This window comes from Falco cherrug, chromosome Z, assembly GCF_023634085.1.
Source record: "Falco cherrug isolate bFalChe1 chromosome Z, bFalChe1.pri, whole genome shotgun sequence".
Lineage (NCBI taxonomy): Eukaryota > Metazoa > Chordata > Aves > Falconiformes > Falconidae > Falco > Falco cherrug.
In genome coordinates, this window is record NC_073720.1 from 36,188,412 (window position 1) to 36,209,244 (window position 20,833).

The 20,833-nt window shown below is 38.1% G+C and overlaps 1 protein-coding gene across 3 annotated transcripts in view; it reads left to right on the forward strand.

Annotated features, from left to right (window-relative positions):
• Positions 1-15,055, forward strand: part of CNTLN (centlein) — a 198,014-nt gene extending 182,959 nt beyond the window's left edge. For all 3 annotated transcript variants that reach the window (XM_055699169.1, XM_055699168.1, XM_055699170.1), the window contains 3 exons: positions 4,766-4,951; positions 6,269-6,346; positions 14,299-15,055. In XM_055699169.1, coding sequence (XP_055555144.1) covers positions 4,766-4,951; positions 6,269-6,346; positions 14,299-14,391 — 357 coding nt within the window. In that variant the 3' untranslated portion in view covers positions 14,392-15,055. The remainder of the gene's footprint in view (positions 1-4,765; positions 4,952-6,268; positions 6,347-14,298) is intronic.
• Positions 15,056-20,833: the final 5,778 nt, after the last annotated feature.

Here is a 20,833-nt window from a genome sequence, read left to right on the forward strand (position 1 = left end):
CTGGTTCAATCCCAAATGCAAAACACTACACCATAGGATCTGCCAGAAGACAATCAAATCCATCCCAGCCAGACCCAGCACAACATTATTACTATTGTACAAAGCACAGTAAGGCTTAAAATATTCCATAACTAATGTAAATATTCCATAACTAATGTAAGCCATGACTTCAGCCATGAGATCTGCACCAGTGCAAGACTGAAGACTAGCTACACATAGCTACAGTTCTGGCATCAGACTTTGGTTTGTCTTGGGGCCGTTAAGTTTTGTTATACTACAAACAATGACAATAGAGTGTGTAAATTAACATGGTAATTACGAGAATAATTTCAGGCATTGACTTGGTCATATGACGTTAACTGGGGCTGTTGATCCATTTGTATAAATTCCAAGAACAGCTACTGTCAGAGCTTTTTCAGACATAAAGACCTTACTAACAGTGTGTTGTTAGAGTCTGTGTATCACCACAGCTTCTTTGAGTGTTTAATTAAATATGACCTTTTAAATGAAAGAAGACCTTCATCTTTATACATCTCAAAACTGGCAAAAGATACAGTGCTAAAAAGTGATTGCATGCTGAGACCAAAATCTAAAAATGTTATCTTAAGAATGGGTATTTTGGGTTGTGAAAATTAAGAGTAAAAAGGCTTATAAGGGAGGTATTATGGAACTGTATGCAACCCAGTAGATGTAATATATACTGTATAACCATACGGAGTTGGTAGATAATGCAACAATTGCTACAGATTAAAAAGAGATGGGTACTTTAAGCTCATGTTGTTAGAATTTTAAGCCTTCTTTCCCCCCCCCCCCCCCCCCCCCCCCCCCCCAGTCAGACCAGTAGCAATTGCACTGGTCCAATAAGATGTGTTGTAGATTTGTTTTCAGGAATTAATCAGGGATTCCTATTCTAGTTGGCTGGCAGCAGCTAAGTGTATCCCACAGGAACAGTGCTGATGGTAGCATCTAACTTGGGAAAATGGCTTTACTAACAAAATATCTCCTAGATTTGACACCAAAGAAAAACAAAGCGAAAAAATCAAATCCTAGTACTACTAGTACTAATAAAGGCATTGCTATTGTACATCAATATAGTACTGATAGTACTGAAGTCATATCCTGCACTGATATCATTGTAGGCAGTTTGCATCACCAGTGTATGCTTAGAAGTTTAAAAACTAGTACTTCTGAAATACACAGTGGGATATGTTTTTGTTTAAAGTCATACACTTAGCTCCAGAGTGTGTTGGATCAATTTCTTAATCAAAGAATGAGATTATACTGGCTTCAGTACACTCACAAACAAAACCTGTGTTGGTTAAATCCTAGGTTTTTGTCATCTTCAGTTTGGAAATGGTTCTTCCTAACATAGTTAAAGACCTGTGTGGCTTTGATGTTGAACATTTCTGTAGTAAAGCGTGAACTGACATATAAATGAAATCACTAATAAGTAAACAATTACGCACATGAATACATTAGTATATGATGGATAAGGATATATCAAGAGAAAAAGCAACTTAAAATAATAGGGAGACTATCATTTTTTAAGGCATTTAGCCAGGGAAAAATGTGTATCAAAACATGATTATTACAACTTAATAATGTGAAGAAGGCAGGTTCAAAAATAGCTGGTCTTTGAGAGTCCAATTTGAAAGTCTGTTAAGTAGCCTTGTTTTTCACATATGGTATGTATTTCACTTAGGCTTCAGTGTCTTAGAACTGCTCAGGGAAAAGAGGAATTGAAGCGCAAGTCCTCTGTATATATGGTCTACTGTGGTATGCTTGCATATCAAAATCTGTTACTTGTAATTTTCTCTTTCCTTGTTTTTTGTTTAAAATTCCTTTTTTTTTCCTTATTTTTCCTTCTTTTTTTTTTTTTTTTTTAATTGCTGTTATGGATTCTTCATGGTCTTTCTGGTACCTTCCTTTCTGGAGCTCTGAACTAAAAGGCAGGCACAGTGGAGTTGCAGTTTTGGGGTTCCACTGTTGCTACCTCTGTCAGCTTGTTCATTCATCATGCACCTCTTTTGGAGTTTGGATACACCAATGAAATTTATCTAATAATGCCATAAGGCTATTGTCTGGCAATGAGATGATGTCTGAGATGTTCAAGTGAATGTTTAACTTTGATTCTTCTCATGCTTTTTGTTTATCTGTGCTTGGCTATTTGACATTATTTGTAGTCTTCCCATATGGCTTTGCAGTTAATTTCCTTGATGTTTTACTCCTTTAATTTACATTTCTTATTTGCACCAGTATACAAGTGTGCCTCTTCTAGCTCGATCACTTACATCTGACAGAGACCTCCTTACTTTTGAAATTTGGGAAGCTGATTCAATTTGATTGAAAAATTACAGTTGAGCGTATTTTTTCCATTTTCAAATATATCTCCTACATGCTGCAGCAGCCAGTTTACTGTTAGACCATTTATCTGTAAATTTTTTTTCATAGTGTGTGCTTTTCTTTTTGGGGCTTTCTGCTCTCTTATTTGTTTCCTTCTGTGAGCTTGGTCCAAGTTGCCCTAGCTCCCTGCTTGTAACATTTGAAGTTCTTCATTCTTTTCAGCAATGTACTTGCAGACATGTTTATGTAAAATACATTTTGTTAGAAATACTGTGAATGGAGAGACCCACCATGAATCACAAAACGGGACAAATTCCGTTGTACCTCCTCTCCCCAAATTTATAGTAGGGTAATTTTGGTTTTAGTAATTAAATTTTACCTAAATACAGAAAAACATTAAGTTAGGTAGTGGTAGAAATATAAACAAATCTTGGAATCAGATGAATCTCTTGTGCTTTGTTCAAGATATATCAGCAAATGCTTTTTAATAACTGTATTTTGAATACACTAGAGTCTGTAGAGTACTTGCCGCAAATGCCAATAAACAGGCTTCATAATTCTGCACTCAGTTTCTATGAGATGAAGGCATTCTGCAGAAAAAGAATTTTCAGGAGTTAATCAGATACTGGTGAGAGATAGTTTAATAAGATGAGCCCCACATGTGATGATCGAAAGAAAACCTTATTCTCTCGTTTTAAACTCAGCCAAGGTGTCTGTGTTGACAATCACAGTTCTGCTTGAGTCATGGATGTTGAATGCGCTAGGAGGATCTTCTGACAATAACAATGAGTTACTGCTGTTGTCTCTCAGCCAACAATTTTTAAATAAAAATGCTTTGCTCTGCTTTTGACAAAATGCTTTTGTCATAGTTGCATAAATATTGAAACAGAATAACTTAACTTGCACAACTGATGATTTATACTAATGCTTAGTGTTATTTCACGGAACCAGAGAACTGTAGCAATGGGAGAAGTAGGCATGTCAGCCATCGATTCTTTGTTGTGCAGTTGGGCTCATGCTCAGCTGTAGAAGGTATTATTCAAGCCTGTGTGGTGTTGGGGAACAAGAACCAAAATCAAGTTTGGATTCCATTCAGCTTTCATTCAGGTCAACAAAGTCTTTTCAACAGGATGTTTCATACTGTTTCTTTTATTCTAGTTATAAATAAACACAGGAGAGTGTCCTCACCCCTGCTGGGTTTCTTCTTTCCCATTAATTGCAAGTACTATTTTTTATCTAGTAATCTTGCAATTTTTTACTTTTCCTAGATTTTTACTTCAGTTTTACTAAATCCCAGTAATCCCTTTTCTCCCCACTCCAAATAATGGTTCTCCTTTCCTGTTGTTTAAACCTTGCAGTTTGCTTTTAATATTATTCTGGTTTTTATGGATTTCTTTTAAGCTGCAAGCATCTTTCTGGCTTAGGCAGTGTGTATCACATTTCAGAAATGATCATAGAAAAATTGTCCTTTATTGTTACCTTATTTATTAGTCACTAGCAAAAGGCAGTTTAATTATGCAGCATTAGCGGGATCAGACATCCTATCAAGCTCTAGTTCTTGCTTAAAATTAACTATAAGTCTTCAACAGCAGAAATGAGATCTAAAATTGACGCTTCTGTTGGCGCCCCTGCTTCAGACCTTGTCAAAGCCAGTGTTAAAGAACAACTGCAACGGGTTTGGTCTGGTACCTGGTCTTCTTCCTCCCACCTGAGCTGGTGCCTGTTTAAAACACCCACTAAGGGCACCCATGCAGAGAGGCTCCCTGCCCAGACCTTTTGTATGGGCCAGCTGCCTAGAGAATACAACCCTTCCCGTGCAAGCCTTGGATAATAATACAGCGGGCTTGTGTGCTCCTATGCTGGTTATCAACAATGGATAACCACTACTGTGATGATTTAAATTGTAGAAATTGTATTGGGAAGAATTGGTGGCCAGGGCAGGTTTGATTTACAGGAAACAAAATTTCAGGGTTTTGAACAAAAGGTGTTTCACCAAATACTGGTATTTCTTCATGCAGTGAGGTATGAGTAAGTTTTAAAAAGATCTCTGACCACAGTGAAGTCTGACATTTCTGTTGTTATTTCAAGTACATTAGTAGACTGGATCAGGAAGGGATTTTTAATTGATTCTACAGGAGCTGCTTTGTCTTAACTACTGATGGCATTATAAATATAGTTATATTGCTAAAGACATTGAAAAAATGTACCTGTATTTAAGAACATTTTCTGTTTTAATGTTCATCTTCTGTGTTCTAAATACTATGTTATTTACTACTATAGCAGGTATGCTATTCAACCAATAATACAGAATGAATGTAATTCCATTCTAAAGGAGCTTAGTCTAAATGATGCTGGTTTTTTCATAGTGTTTGCACCTCAAGAAAAATAGCAATGGAATGTTTTTTGCTTGTGCATCTTCCAGGCTCTAACCGGAGAGTTACAGCGCAGCATACAAGAGCTGAGAACAAAAATCAAACAGGCAAAAAAAATGGGAGAAGTGAGAGTGTGCAAAAAGGGTCTTTCCCAAGAGTCTGTTCAGTTGGCAGCATCTATCCTTAATGTTTCAACAACTGATCTCAAGGAGATATTAGAAGTGGATGATGATGAGGTAAGTTACTTTAAGGACTCTTCAGTAAAAAGGTGCTAGATCAGAAAATGGTATTCTGATCCTGAGGAAAAGTACTTCCAGGTAGAGACAAATTTCACTGTGCAACATCCAGCACAAACAGAACAGAACAGCTGGATTTAAATAAAAAGGTCAGGTTAGTGACTCGTAAAGTGTCAAGACTTCGGGCATGTATAAATAAAATATAAATGTACTGTTTTGAGCATGTAGATGTAGAGACATTATTTGAAAATCCTTAGTAGTTTGCTTTTTCATGAGACTGTTTGGCAAGGTTATACATTTTAAATAGACTTCTGCATTAATGAAAACAAAATTAGAATGTATCTTGCTGTACCAGATTGATTCCGTTGGCGCTTTCTTTCTTGAATTGTGATACCTATTAAAAGTATTTCTAGTAGACAGATGGTTTCTGGGGGAATCCATTGCCTTTTTTTGTTGATTCTATCATACATTTTACTATGCAATATTTGATAGTGTTTTATCAAATCACCCTCTATTAAATAGATATAGTAATAGGATTTCTTATTCAGATTTATTTAGGCCTGATCAAATAATACATGAAAAAGCTAGTACACTTACCTTAATAGGAGTGTCTGGGTGTTGAACATTATTGGACAGTAACAGTATTCTGGTGATGACTTAGGTTTAGCCTTGTTGGAGCTTTATATTTCAGAACTCACAAAAGAGAATTTTCACATTGATTAAATAAAGGTGCATTGTATGTGTATGCATTGATACAGATTATGTTCTTGAATACAAATAAAATGGACTGATGCCTGCCCTGTTTACTAACATTTATACACCCCTGTAAGGTGATTCACTTTTGACAGATCTGTTCCATACTTACCTCATTCTCAAGTAATTTCTATGTCTTTGGTTATAATCACTGTTGTGAATATATGTGTAAAATACACAATCATATGTAACTATAAATTGATAGCAGATTTAAAATACAGGTCATGAATTTACGGTACACAGATTTTATATACATATTCCGTTTACCAGTGTGTAGACTCAGGCACCTTTGAACTAGTAAAATCTACACATAGATCACACGTACACCTTTATATTAATGGGAAAAGAACATACCATGCATATTTCCAGGGACATGCACAAACATTAACAGAGTCCTCATACTTGGTGGATATGCTTCAGATAACTAGTTTTGCAATCATAGTTCCCACTTGCACATGCTGTTTATTTAATTTATATCCAGTCACACATGTCCTTTATTGTTCACTATGTTCTTCTCAAGTGGTGTCAAAATACTGTTTCTGTGTTATATGTCTCTATTTTTAGGAAACAGCGAAGACAAAAATGGAATTTGAAAAAGATAAAGAATGGCTGCAGTATATACAGAAACTTCTTGAAGCACAGGTGCTGAATTTATATCTTCCCTTAATAAATTATAACTTTCTAGTCAGAGTAGCTATGTGTTTTTAGGTTGTAATTAATCTTTTGCATTTGTATTATGTTGCCATTGATGGTCCCAAACTATACTGTGATAAGGCAACGTAAAAGCCTTGTTTAGTATCATTTCCTGTTTATTTCTATTAAAATAGGAGTCAATGGATAAAACCGAAGAGATGTTAACCAAGGATTTGTGATAGCTAACTTAACAGCTGGAACCAGTGAAACAATGCTAGAGAAAATGAGCGCAGACCTTCCTTGGCAAATGTGTTAATTGAATTATTGAAACAGTGTGTAATGCTTGCTAGAGTGAAAAGGATCCATTCTCTCATACCTCTTAGGAAAAAGAGATTTTTTTATTATGTGCCTTTAAAGTTAGTAGTTGATACGGACACCTGAGGAGTTCATGGGTTTCAGTGACCTTTTACTGTGGACCTGTTTCCAGTCAATTCATGTTTTCCTCATAGCCAGACAGCTGTTTATTATCGTGTCTTCTCGCATTCTCTACAATATTTTCTACTGAGACCTCGAGCAGCTTGTTAGTGGGAAGTAAATATTGATTTGGCATCCTGTCAATGCAGAAAGAATGAAAAAATTTCCACCAGAGGCCCCTCAAACATTTTCCTATCGACATTTTCTGGGCAGAGAGGAAAGCTGCATAGAGGATGACAAGGCTGAGACTAGTAGAAATCCCTGAGGGGTCCATTGAGACTGCTGCTGTGACCTGTGTGATACTTTTTCTTCTCTTTCAAGTCCTTTTTTTAATACACACGGAGTCTGCTGGGATGCTCCCCTCTTGTAAGTGATCAAGGGCAGTTTATTGGCAGGTGAGAGCCCTGCTTTTCTAGCCGTAGTCAGCTTTTGCTTGGACATCACTGACAACATATACTGACTCTTGAAACTTTTCCATTTTATTTTAGTTGTCTGCTTGATTCAGATGATGGGTAGCTGATGTCTGAAAAGAAATAAAATTTGATTTACAAATCCAGTGTTCCTAATGCATATTCACTAGCATGGGTCCATTAGCAATGTAGTTCATATCAGTTAAGAATGTGAATGATTGAAAATATTTTGAAAGCCATTTCAAGAGAACACTCACATCCAAATTTATATATTTTATCATTAATAGCTTTTGTCTCTCGATTGTGTCCTATGACCAGATTTTTAAGAAGTGACAGTTTTTCCACTCTTTCATTATCAAAACCTACTACCATTAAGACTGCTTAATTGCTGCAGTGGAGGAGATGGAAATATCAGTTTGCTTTTACTGGCTTTGTCAGAAATACTGGCATTTTAATTTAGTCTTGTAATGTTATGTGGAACTCAGCAGTAAAAGCACAAATATTCTTATTCACTATATTGCCTTCATTTTAAGAACTTCGAAAAAATCTATAAATTTCAAGATTCTGTTCATGTAAGGGACTCCAAAACACAAATCAGATTCATGGAATAAAACAAAGAATTCTTATTCTTTTTTTTTTGTTTTGTTATCATTCTTTGGTTAATCGTTAAAAAATCCAAAGCAGAATTTTATCACTTCTCTTCATCTGATACAGGCAGCAAAAAGGCAGGGCATGGAGAGTTAGGGGTTTTTTGACTATGTAACCAACTATATTAGGATTGCAAATGTTAGCTAAGATAGAGGAGCTTATTGCTTTTAGCCGTATAAGTTTGTGTACAAATTAATACTGGTTTTCAGTTATTTTTTGTTCCATCTTACGGGGTTCCTCAGGAGGAGCTCTGAGGGTAGAAGTAATTCTTGGCAAGCTAGCCATCTTTAGAATTGCAAGGGGATTAGTGCTTTTTGGAAGCAGTCAGCTCTGCTTTTCATTTCTGTCCATGCTGTCACATGGATGGAAATTGTTAAGATCTCAGGGTCTCTATTTGGGAGCAGCTCACAGAAGAGTCACTGTCCTTTAAATCCCTGAACTTCCATCTTGTAGAGATTTGGGGGTTGGTTTCCTTTAGTAGGTATTGGTAATATTTCTGATCAGAAAACTGAAGCTTGAGGTTGAAATGAAAGGTTTCTGTCAACACTTTCTCATAGCAAACTGCTCACTTAGTGTTACAGGTTGGCAAACTGTGTAACCATTTGCATCTTGAACAAAGATCCAGGCTTGCCCTTTTCTGTTATTCTGAAAAAAATGTTTGGTTGAAAATTGCATCAGATCACTTAATATTGCAGTTTGATATAGTGTCTTTTTGTGCCATTGAGCCCAGACTTTGGAACATAATTGCCCAGCAGTATTGATTTAATTGCCTAAGTTTATTTGTGGACTCCTAATTATTGACTGGAGGTAAATTTAATGGAGAAACCTTTATGAACACTGGGAAGCTGCTGCTGTTGCTGTTATACATAATGAACTGCATCATATCCCTTTAGATCATTCTTCAAGCTAATTTTATTCCGCTGTGACAGTACGATAACATTTAAAATGTCATAGACATTTTATTTTTATTGCTGACATACGCCATTTTACTGCTGCATTAGAATTTTGGGGGGGACTGAGGGAAGCACTAGTTGCTTTTTACTGTCATTTTATGGGTTCCCCTAAAGTGTAATGATAAAGGATAGCACACCTCTGTTTTACACTTCATCTGTACCTTTATTTTCCATACTCTCATGGCTTGAAAAAGTCTTAATTTCTGTCAGCTTTACAAGAATGTTAATATTTCTGTGATAAATATTTTTACATTCCCAAGGCTCACAGATACCAGTCCTTGTTTTATCAACTACTATAGAAACACATGTGGAGAAACTACAGCACTACTAAGAAGCTTACAATTTGATAGAGGCATCTCTGCATCAGGATGTTATTATGTAAATAAGAATCATATAACTGAAAAGTACAGTCATGTTCTGAATTCCACAGAGCTAGTAAAAATCACTTATTGTCTAAACCTATGTCTTGAATGGCCAACAAGTGGTTTTTTAGTTGCCTTTTTATGTTTGTACATTAACACCCAATGACTAGAGTGTTCTTACTAAAGTATAAAAATGGAACATCTTAATAACTGACATTAGGATAAAAGGTTCTCTTGCCTATGAATAGCCTGTATGTGAAGAGGCGTCACAGGAGCACAGGCAGAGATATTTGCTGCCAGCACAGGGGTATCTGAGTCATCTTGTATAGAGACATCAAACTGATTATGCATTAGTGATTGGGCATGGGAGAGAGAAGCTGGGAGAAGTATCACATTATAGACCATTGAGTTTTCAGCAGTTCATGGTATTTGGGAAAGGAGGGAATGAGTATGGTTATCTCAATATGTATGTGTGTTTACAGCTTGCATGGGAAGTGGTGAGGCCTCTACCTACTTTCTCCCTCACATCTGGGTTTGTATGTCTGATTATTTGAACCTGGCACAGTATAGGCACTCTCTTTTTATAATCATACAAAAACAACCAAATAAAATACAACCAAACCAAATAGCAACTTTTCCTAGCTTTTTCCCATCATAGGAAACTTATATAACTAAACCAAGAGGATGACTTCCTTTCACGTAAACTTAGACAAGATTTCTTGTACCACCCTAGGCTTTCATTCATTGTGACTGATTGTAAGGAACAGCATCTCCAAACAATCCATTCATAATTTTGTATGCGAGTACAGCATGTTTGCAGGATCCAGATTACTGCCTGAAGTCTCCAAGAACTACTTTTTAATAAAATACAGATCATCTGCCTAACTCTTCCAAGCACTGAACTAAATGACAGCATTGATTTGGCATGTTCCTTATCAGACATACAGCAGCACTTGCCTGCCCTTACTTCTCATGTACTCCTGGGGATGTCACATCTCACATAAACAAAACTGCCTAGTAAAAGCTTTCCTCTTATGGCATCACAATGAATATACAAATCATATTCCATTGGTGAAAATTTCCAGAAGAGCTCCCTGCTGTCTGTTCTGTGGGTGCTCTGTAGGTATGTGTATAATCCATCTCTAGAACAGGTTTGGAACACTATATTCACTCTTCATCGGTAGGAATTTTCTCCAGTCCCTTTTTAGAATTTGCACTGGCTACTAAATAGAGATTTCCTCTGGTGTCGTCTGGGAATGTGCACTAACAGCTATGGTTGTTTCCTTATAAATTTCTTTTATTGAGTTGGAACTTGCCTGCTTTGCTTTCATTAGTCTTTCTCCAGCCTGAGTCTGTCTTCTGCTCTTTGAACAGGTCTCTGCTCTTTGCCTGACCTCTGCTCACACGCACACTTATGTATTCACTCATACATAAACACACCGGTGCACTCACCACTGCCGCCATCACCAGGTGTTTCAAGTACCTGCACCTGAAAAAGCAGCACCAGAGCAGTCTGAACTGTATCCTGGGCACTGTTAGCATCGATACAAGACCATCAGAATGTAATCATTATTTTCTTGTCATTATGAGAATAAGAGCTCAATCCTGTACATTGACAAACCGTTATGATATAAACCTATGTTTTATCTCATGCACACAAACAAAACCACATACCATCAATTCTGGGCTGAAAACAAGGAGAAGTCGGCTTGATTACTCAGGATAAGAATACAGACAGGCACATATATTTTATATAATCATGTATATACAGCCATCACAAAGCAGAATGGCCAAAGAACAATAGTGAAGTGAAGCATTTCTCTAATTTTTTATTTTGTTTTGTTTTCACTTTTAGTTTATAGTGAAATTAGGAGGGTTTAGTCATTGTAACCTGAGTTCCTTTAGTTTTATTTCGGGTTATTCCTTGTGGTTCACTCAATTCAATTTGAGGCAGCTCTGCAGTGTGTTTGGATAGTTTTGTTGGGCAAATGTATTATACTGATGATGCATATGGGGAGATTTAAAACAGGTGTAATCACTGATTTGTGTATTCCAGAAATTAAATACTTTTATTTTTATGTTAACACATTTTAGACTTTGTGAAGCAGAGGCCAAGTAATGCTGTACTCTGTAAATGGAGACACTATGTCTCATTAGAATAACAACATTGCTTGGATTCATTATGAGTGTTTTCACTGACAAATCAGTGTATATTTACGCATTTGTGCTGAGTGAGACTCAGTCATGTCATGTAAGGTTGATAAATATTACTAGTTTATTTTTTAAAGAAGGGATCTCCAAAAGAAGCATACTCAAGGTCAGAATAAATAGGTGAGGGAAATATAAGTAAATATCAGTATTCCTGACTCTAGGATCATACTGCTTTACAGTTATCCATACACCAAGATATCTGTCTGATAAGTTGTGTAACAAATATGCTATTTCATTCATATGGCTTTCTAGTATCAAAGAAGAAATCTGTAATTCTGGTAAATATAAACAAGTAAATAAAACTCTTCAAATCCACATGTAGTTTGCACTTTCAAATGTTGTGAATTTATACAAATCATGTAAATACTACTTCTCTTAAGCCTACCACAATTACTGATTCAGGATCGCTATCATTGTTAATACTTAGTGTTCAGTTGAATTGGTTGTGGCATAGATAACTGGAAAACATTTGAAGAAATATCATTCTGTATTAAAATACATAATTATCAGTAGTATAAATAAGCTTTCACTCCTTAGGTGTGCACTTAGCACTCACTGAACTCCCAAAGCCTTCCCCAAGCATATGGCAGGTTTGGAAGCTAGGATGAATACTTTGGAGCAGAGACATCTTCAACGGTTGTGAAGTTCTGGGGAGAAATGTAGAGGGAGGCTTCCCAGGATAGTTACAGAGCCGTCATTAAAAGTAAATCTGACAGGCTTCTATTAAAGATTAAGACTGTAGAGATCATCCAGTTCTCGGTGTCTGTATGGAAGGAAAACCAGATAAAAACATACAGCACTTTCTCTGAAACAAACAAATGTTGAAGGAATGATATAACATTCAACTTCCAAATGCTCTTGATTTAAATGGAAAGAGTTCTTGAAAGGTCACTTTGCTATGACATGGAAGCCACAGAGGGTAGTGAGCAGCAAGTAAAATGTAGCTGGAATTATATGAGCCAGAGACATCAATAAGAAACCATTCATCTCAGGCACAACATTAAAGAGGTGAAATGTATCAGAAATGAATGTAGTCAAGCTAGGCAAGAAGAATTAGAGACTTTGAGGTAATGGTATAGTGTTCTCATAAAAAACATATTTAGACGAGGAAGGAGAGCAATTAAGAATGAACAAGATGCTGGAGTCAGTGTTTTTAAAGCACAGTAGCAAGTAAGTGTCACAGAATTTCAGATAAGATTATGTCTTATATTACTGTGAATAGATTTGTGCTCAGTGAATTGGATCCCTCTATTCCCCAAAAAGTCATCACAATAGTGTACAGGAGAAACCTGACAGGTGTAGGAGACTACTAGAAAATTCTTACCAGAGACAGAAGTTATTTATGACAGATGGAGACATGTCTGGCTAGCAAGTACCAGCTCTTCAAAACCCCCTTTTCTACAGAAAAGGGAAACAATGCATATTACTGTATTTTTTCAGTAACTGCAAAGTGACTGGTGACCAACACGTAGGATTGCCATTACAGCCATTTCATGACAGATGCTTGCTATTAACAAGATTTTCCTTGCTACCATTTTAGGTTTTTTGTATTTTCCTGGCCTGTTCGTAATTATAAATATCAATATATTGATTCATATCTGTATATCAGTTCAGACATTACACCAGCATTTGTATTTGATAGACTTTTATGTCTGGGGTTTTGGTTTTGGTTTTGTTTTATATTTTTTATTCCACATATCTAGGAAACAGGCAGTACTCTATCTGGTGTAAGTACCGTACAGTTTTCTCTCTAAAGATGGAATAGAGAAGTGAAAAAATAAAATCAGAGCAGCGATACTCAAATGCAGAAACAGAGGGTGGTCTAGATGCAGAAGTATTGCCTTGAACTACAGTTGTGAAAAGCAGAAGAAACTGGTGATTGCCCTGCTCAACCAACTGCTGTATATTACCTAATCTATTTCCTGTGGCTTTATTAAAGTCAAATTATCTTTCCTTCTGATATGAGCATCGGCTGTTACTTTTGGCGTGGGGCTGACCCCTCGGTCACGCTGGTCTCAAGAAAGCTGACAGAGCTCTGTGAAGCTGACAAGACTTTTCAAGTGTAAACAGAAACTGTTCTGCTCTCCTCTGGCACAGCATCTGTGGCTGGAGCTGCAATGACGAGTGCTTTCTACCACCTCCAGAAGTACGTTCCAGCATACAGTGCACTGATGCACCAAGACTGTGAAAGAAAACCTCTTTAAGCCCTAAACCAATGACACTGAAAAATACACCAAATCTCATTCTTTGAAGACATTGATTGTGTAAATACGTCTTTTAGGTTGGACGAGATGTAAAAGGGATACAAATTCACTTTTCTCTGTAAATACGTAAATACAAAATTTTGATAGTGTGTTTTAGAGGAGCAGACGTTTCTGTCATATCCCAATCCATCAAGGCAATTGGAGCTTTTGGGGTTTTGGGGTTTGTTTTGCTTTGGGTTTTTTTGTTTACAAGTTTTCACGTGTGAGTGTAAGACAGTTGCCACAGTACTGAGAGCTGAACTGGTAGTTCTATCTCATCCTCCTGAGAGTAGTGAACATACACTACCTTTTCTGCATGCCCTAGAGATGACTGTAACCTTTTATTGATCAGCTGATTGAAGATAAATGACAGAGATGCTGGTACTGCAGTTTACATCATTAACATGGTCAGTAAAGCATGAATTGTTCAATAACGCGTTTATCTTTTTTCATTTTACTCTGTTCTTTTATCATTTTTATGGTAGAGAGCAAATTTTCAGACACTAACCAGGCAGGTGAACTTTAAAGATCAGATGTGTGCATGTGTGGTAGTTGTCAGAACCAAGTGAAATCTGATGGTTTAAAGATACTTAATAAATGTTTTTCACATGAAGAAAATAGAGTTCAATGATCATTTTTCTTACTATTTTTCTTTTTCAGTTTCCTTTTGCCTCATACTTAATGGATGCCATACTGGAAAAATTAAATGAGAAGAAGAAACTGGTAGAAGAGTACAGTTCTCTCATGAAATAAACTGTATGAAATTGCTAAGACCTATCTTTGCAAAGTGTGACTAAAATATGTGTTTCCTCCTGTCTTTCCTCTTCACATAAAGAACTGTCAATATGCATATCCAATACATAAGTAGAAACTCTGAACTAATTAATTGTTGAACAAGAGGAATTAATTGCATTCCTGTTCAGAAAGGAGTGTGGTATTTGATTCCCAAAGACAAAAAATGCTGCAAATCAATGCAAAGTTAGAAATTATTTTCCTTCAGGTCTGTTAGCAGTGAACACCAGTACAGGCTTTGTAGAAAGGGGATGTTTTTGCTACAACCAATACGCATCTGTAAAATTCTGAAAGTACAAAAAGCAGCTAAGTAGCTCCTGGTTGTACTAGTCAGACAGTAGAAGTAGAATTTGCGGAGGAACTGGGGATATCATTGAGATTTTGCATACCTAATTTCTTTTAGCTTCTTTGTAAGTCCCAGCTTTATGATATATGCTACGTAAAATAATATGCTTTATGTTGGAAAACATGAGAAAAATGAATGTAGAAAAAAGTATTCAATGTAGGGTAATACTCCTAAGAAAACCTGTATTTTCTTCTGTGTTGTAGTGTATTGTGTACAGTGAATTTAATTGTATTTTAAAAATTCAATTCAGTAAAGTTATTTCCAGTGTGGGGTTTTTCACTAGTAGTCCCAATTCATTCTCAGCTAACACCAAGCTGCAAGCTCTTACTTCCCTTGGGAAAGTGGTAGAGTTTTACCCAGTTGCTTCCATAGGATTTCTCTGGCAGTACTAACAAATAATTGCTGCTTCTTCACATTTCTGATGTTAAAAGAATTAGTATTCCTCCGGACCAACCCACCTGAAAAAAACAAAAGACCCAGGCTTCTGAATTCATGTGGCAATAACATTTAGCTCTTATATATGGCTCTTTGTCTGTGGATAGCAAGTTGTTTTACACAGGTATCATTATTCATGTCGAGTGGGGAATCGGAAGCAAAATCTATTTACTCAACAGAAGCATGAAACAGAGAAGTTTTCTGCATGTCAGTCCAGTGCTTTTCCTGCGATATCACTGTGCTACTTTTAATTTATGGAGTTCATTATTTGGTGGCTCTAAGAAAAGGATGAGGAAGACATCACTTAACTTCTGCTCAGTTTCATCTGGTGATAACCGGGGCTTGAGAGAATTTTTATTGCAGTTACTGAAAAATCACATAAACATATTCTACCTGCACCTGTAAATTAACACCTAGAACTAGCCCTATATAAAATAAAGAAATACATCTTGAGGAATGGTTGACCACCAGCTTTTCCAAAGGAAGAAATAAGGGAATCATATGAAACTATTAGGTGATATATTCAAAGCAAGCAGAAGGAAGCCACTCCCATGCAAAGGGAACTGAGCTGCGGAACTGTATGCCTCAGAATTTTACTGAAGCTAAAAATTTACATGGGCTCCAGTGCCAATAAAATTATGCCAGTAACAATTACGGAAGATAAATCCATCAAAAGACGTGGAAACCATGTTCATATGATTTTCAGCAATTCCAGTAAAATGTATTTGAAAATAATTTCAACATAACATGTATTGCTGGGTAGTGGTAGAGGAAAGAACTTCATGAGGCTGGAACTCTGTACAGATTAGCCCCTTTGTCTTCATTTCCATGCTCCAAAACACGTGCTGGTGTAAGTCTGATCCTGGTGCTGATCTTCTGTCTTACTGAAAAAGCAGGAACGTCAGCTAATTTACACGGAAGACTTTTTGAGACAATTTCCCAGACTAAGACCTTTTTCTTGTAACTTAAACATCTTGCTTTACTGGCCCTGCAAATTCCTTTTATCTCCTGGGCACCTGGGTATGGAGAGAGCTCTTTTCTTGGACTGACAGTAAACAAGAGCAGTGAATGCTTGTAGTGGGTTTTCACAGCAAGGTTTTGATAGTGGAGGGGCTACAGGGTTGGCTTCTGTGAGAAGCTGCTGGAAGCTTCGCCCACGTCCAATGGAACCAGTGCTAGCCAGCTCCAAGATGGACCTGCTGCCAGCCAAGGACAAGCCCATTAGTGGCAGTGGCAGCACCTCTGTGTTAACATATTTAAGAAGGGGAAAAAAAATATGCGCAACACAAAATTGCAGCAGAAGAGAGGAGTGAGACTGTGAGAGCAACAAGTCTGCAGACAGCAAGGTCAGTGCAGAAGGAGAGGGAGGAGGTGCCCGAGGCACCAGAGCAGAGGTTCCCCTGCAGCCTGTAGTGGAGACCATGGTGCTGTCCTCCTGCAGTCCGTGGAGGTCCAGGATGGAGCAGGTGGATGTGCCCAAAGGAACCCATGGGAAGCCTGTGCTGAGTCAGGCTCCTTGTAGGACCTGTGGATCTGTGGAAAGAGGAGGCTGTGCTGGAGTAGGTTTGCTGGCAGGACTTAGTGACCTCACAGGGGACCCATGCTGGAGCAGCCTATTCCTGAAGGTCTGCACCCGATGGAAGGACCCACGCTGGAGCAGTCTGTTCCTGAAGGGCTGCACCCCATGGAAGGACCTACGCTGGAGCAGTCAGTGAAGAATTGCAGCCCATGGGAAGGACTCATGTTGGAGAAGTTCACGGAGAACTGTCTCCCATGGGAGGGACTCCACACTGAAGCAGGAGAAGAGTGTGAGGAGGAAGAAGCAGCAGAAACAGTGTGTGATGAACTGACTGTAACCCCCATTCCCTGTTCCCCTGTGCCACTTCAGGGGAGGAGGTGGGGAAATCGGGAATTAAGCCTGGGAAGAAGGGGGGTTTGGGGGCAATTTGTTTGTAAGTTTTGATTTTATTTCTCATTATTCTACTCTGACTTCAATAGTAATAAATTAATTTTCCCCAAGTCAGGTCTGTTTTGTCTGTGACAGTAATTGCTGAGTGATCTCCCTGTCCTTATCTTGACTGACAAGCCTTTTGTTATATGTTCTCTCCCCTGTCCAGCTGAGGAGGGGAAGGATAGAGCAGCTTTGGTGGGCACCTGGCATCCAGCCAGTGTCAAACCACCACAATGCTGCAGAACCAAATTATTATTTACTTCATCTGAAGAGAAAGCACAAAACAAAATCCTTAAACCCAGGTGGAGCCAGAATTACCACCATTTTTTCAAGGAATGGAAAATACAGCAGGTGTTGCTTATTTGCAGCTGTTTCCTTTGTGCATCATGTCAGGAGACTCAAAAATGCTCTGCAAAGAATTCTTCATAAATCTCCATGGCCTAGGCCCTAAGAGTGACATTTATTTTCTCCTTTTGAAAATTATTAGTGTCAGTAAGCCTGATAAGCTTGCTTGGCCAAAATATCGTATTTGGACTATACCAAACCAGGCTCTGCAGAACATACTTCAGTAGAGATACATCTGTTTCCTTTCATCCGAGTCTTCTGTAATTGTCTGCCTTGTCTCTGATGAGATACTAACTTCTTCAAGTCAACGTGCTCTTGCTCATAAGTGAGCCAGCAGAGCTGCCATCAGCACTTTTGCTCCATGGAAGAGACAGATGACAGCTCACTCTGGCAAAGTGAGTCACTGATGGCAGCAGCACAGCGCCTTAATCAAGTGACTATGTTGGGATGGCACATACTCTTCCAATGAAGGAAAAACCTCCCTCACTCGATCTAGCAAAAAGTCTTTCTAAAAGATCACCTGAAGAACTTTTTACCCTATGTTGTCATCACGGGCAACACAACGGCTTCACGTTGGAGAATTTCCATCAAATTAATTTATTAACAAGCTTTTAATTACTGATTCTGGTATTGAGAAAGAAACAAATACATGAGTGCCTTGGGCAGTCCCAGGCCTGGTCCCACACAGGTTACCTGCAGTGCCACCACCTGCCAGCTGTAAATGGATGCTCTGTCCTTCCTGCCTGCGTGTTAACCTGGAAGCCTCACCAAGGAAAAGTCTCAAGTTTATACTGAGGAAGCATGTGGTTAAGTACCTGATGTAAAGATTGGACACAAAATTATACAGATTTGCAATTTCTGCATTATTTTAGCTACCTGAAGTCTGCATGGCATTGCATCCCCAACCACTGCCTTGGGATATTCAGTGGGGTGGCCATATTTGGCCTGCACTAGCAAGCAGTCCTCAGAGACTGCTGTACAGACCTGGCTGCTTTCTTTGGCCGTAGGTCTTTAAGCTTGCTAACGCAGTAGCAGAGTTAAATGAATTCTCAAAAGAAATCATGGCAGCTATAGGGTTGCTTTTTCAGTTTCTAAATTTAGAATTACAACATACAGTCCATTTCTACCATTTATGCCGTTCTGCTCAGAGAAGCTAGTGCACACAAGCCTTGTGAGCCATCAAAAATGCAAAATGAGTGGTTGCCAGGTCTGTTTCCTCAGTCCCTCAAGCAGCCTGTTTCTGGCTGGTGCTTTCTCTTGAATGCAGACATGTGGAAAGAGGCAGAAGAAATCTCACGACATTTTATTTGCTATACCAACTTGTTCCTTCTGATGCAGAGAGGGTTAACTTAAAACATATATTTTAAGAAATGTTTTTTAAAAACCTATATCCAGCACTAATATTTGTAACTGGCTTTTCTGAAATATAAAAAGAAAACATTTTGAAAATAGGAGCACGCAGACAAAGGCATGTTTTCCCTTGGATTCTGGTGTGTCTGGTGTTCTTTCCATGGCATTTATCACTCTTTTGGGTCAGTGGTGTGTCCTTCATCTCACAAGCCAGCTTCTAATTTCCAAAAACATCAGACTGGGGGAGCAAGGCTCAGATTATAATTTGCTGTCTCAGTTCTGCAGTGAAAATTCTGGATCAGCCTACTTGGATGTAGACTCAGCTTAGAGCCTGGGAGCTTGGTGTCTCCCTTACTGTGCTGCAGGGGCGCCTTCCCTGTGGGAAGGACGGAGCCTGGGCATTGATGACATGGCTGAAGCTCTGGCCTTTAACTTCCAACACCTGCTTATTAAAGACAATGCCGCAGCACCCGTTGCAGCAAGACAGAGGTTGCTATTAGCAAGCCAGTGTAGGTAGAAGTCATGACGCCAGTCTCCAAAGGCTATGGGACACTTCATAAGTCATCTGCTTATTAAATTCAACAGTAAATAACTTTATCTCTTCCTCTTTGTACATTGTACCGAACAGGGTATCTTGATTCACCAAGGAAGATGGTTCCAGAGAAAGAATACATGTATTGTCAGGTACCAGTTTGTCTCTTTATAGAAACCTCTGGAGTGGCTAGGATGGGATGGGAGGATGGTGGTTATCACTTGAAGTAAAACCAATGTCTGCTGAATACCTCATTACTCTCCTAAAATTATTGAGCCTACCGTGGCAAAGATTTTCTTCCTTCTTACATTTTAAAGTGGTGGGTACAGTTCCCTGCATTTTAAAAAGATACTTTTAGTACAGTTTTGTAGTGTGCAAATGGAACCCGAGTACGCTAATGAGAAAAGGAGCAGGAAAACAACCCAAAGCATAAATGAGATGTTATGATGAAGAGGAAGAAAAATAACTATACTTGACAGGTGCCTGAAATTATAGCACTGCTAGTCTTTCTGCAAACTTTGCTGGAAAGGTCTCTAAGTATCTTTGATGTCTCTTCATCTTTTAAAGGTATTTCCATTCAACATTTCTGATTTTATATATACAAATGAAAGTGAAAGTATCAGCATTTTTCAGTGAAAAAGTTTTCATCTAGTTTGAGTATTTTGTAAGGAGAATAAAAATGCTGGTATTCCAAAGAAAACGAATTTTTACCTTTTTCTGCCACGAATATTGAAGTCTGTCTCTGCAATGAACATACTTGGGTTTACTGCTTATTTAATCTTTGACCCACCAACAGAAGAGGAGGGGGCTTCTGAAATAACCTATCTTACTACAAAATGATTAAAAGTACATGTCTGTATTATGTTTTATGAACAGTATAAAAATCCCTTTTTTGCTGGAACCAGGCTCAGATTACACATGCATGTTACAAATTTAGCAAAGAACTGATACTATTTTGGGGAAAAGTATTAGCTCGACACTTTCAAGATTATATTGCCAACAAAGCTAAATATAACAGATAATAAAAGCAGTGCTGTTTTGAACGAAACCTACAAATATCCAGAAAATCCATTTAATCTGTGTTTCTTTTATTAAGGTAGTAATTTTATATTTTGGTACTTGCTGATGTGGCCTCTAGATGGCAGACTTCCACAAAAAATGGGTCAGTGCTGGCTTCTGACAACGGCAGATGGCGGGTTCCCCCACGCAGCCTGGCTGGGACCTTGATTCCTGCAAGCTTCCAAATACTGTGTCAGACAAGCCTGTCACATAGCTGATATCTCAACATGTGGAATATATTGGCTATTTATAACCATTACGTACAGTGTCTCAAGGGTGGGTGAGTCCCTAAAATTTAACAACTTAGACACACACACACACATACATGTGCGTATGCACACAAGCATGTGTGTGTACACATACATGAATGTGAAAGCTTCAGAGT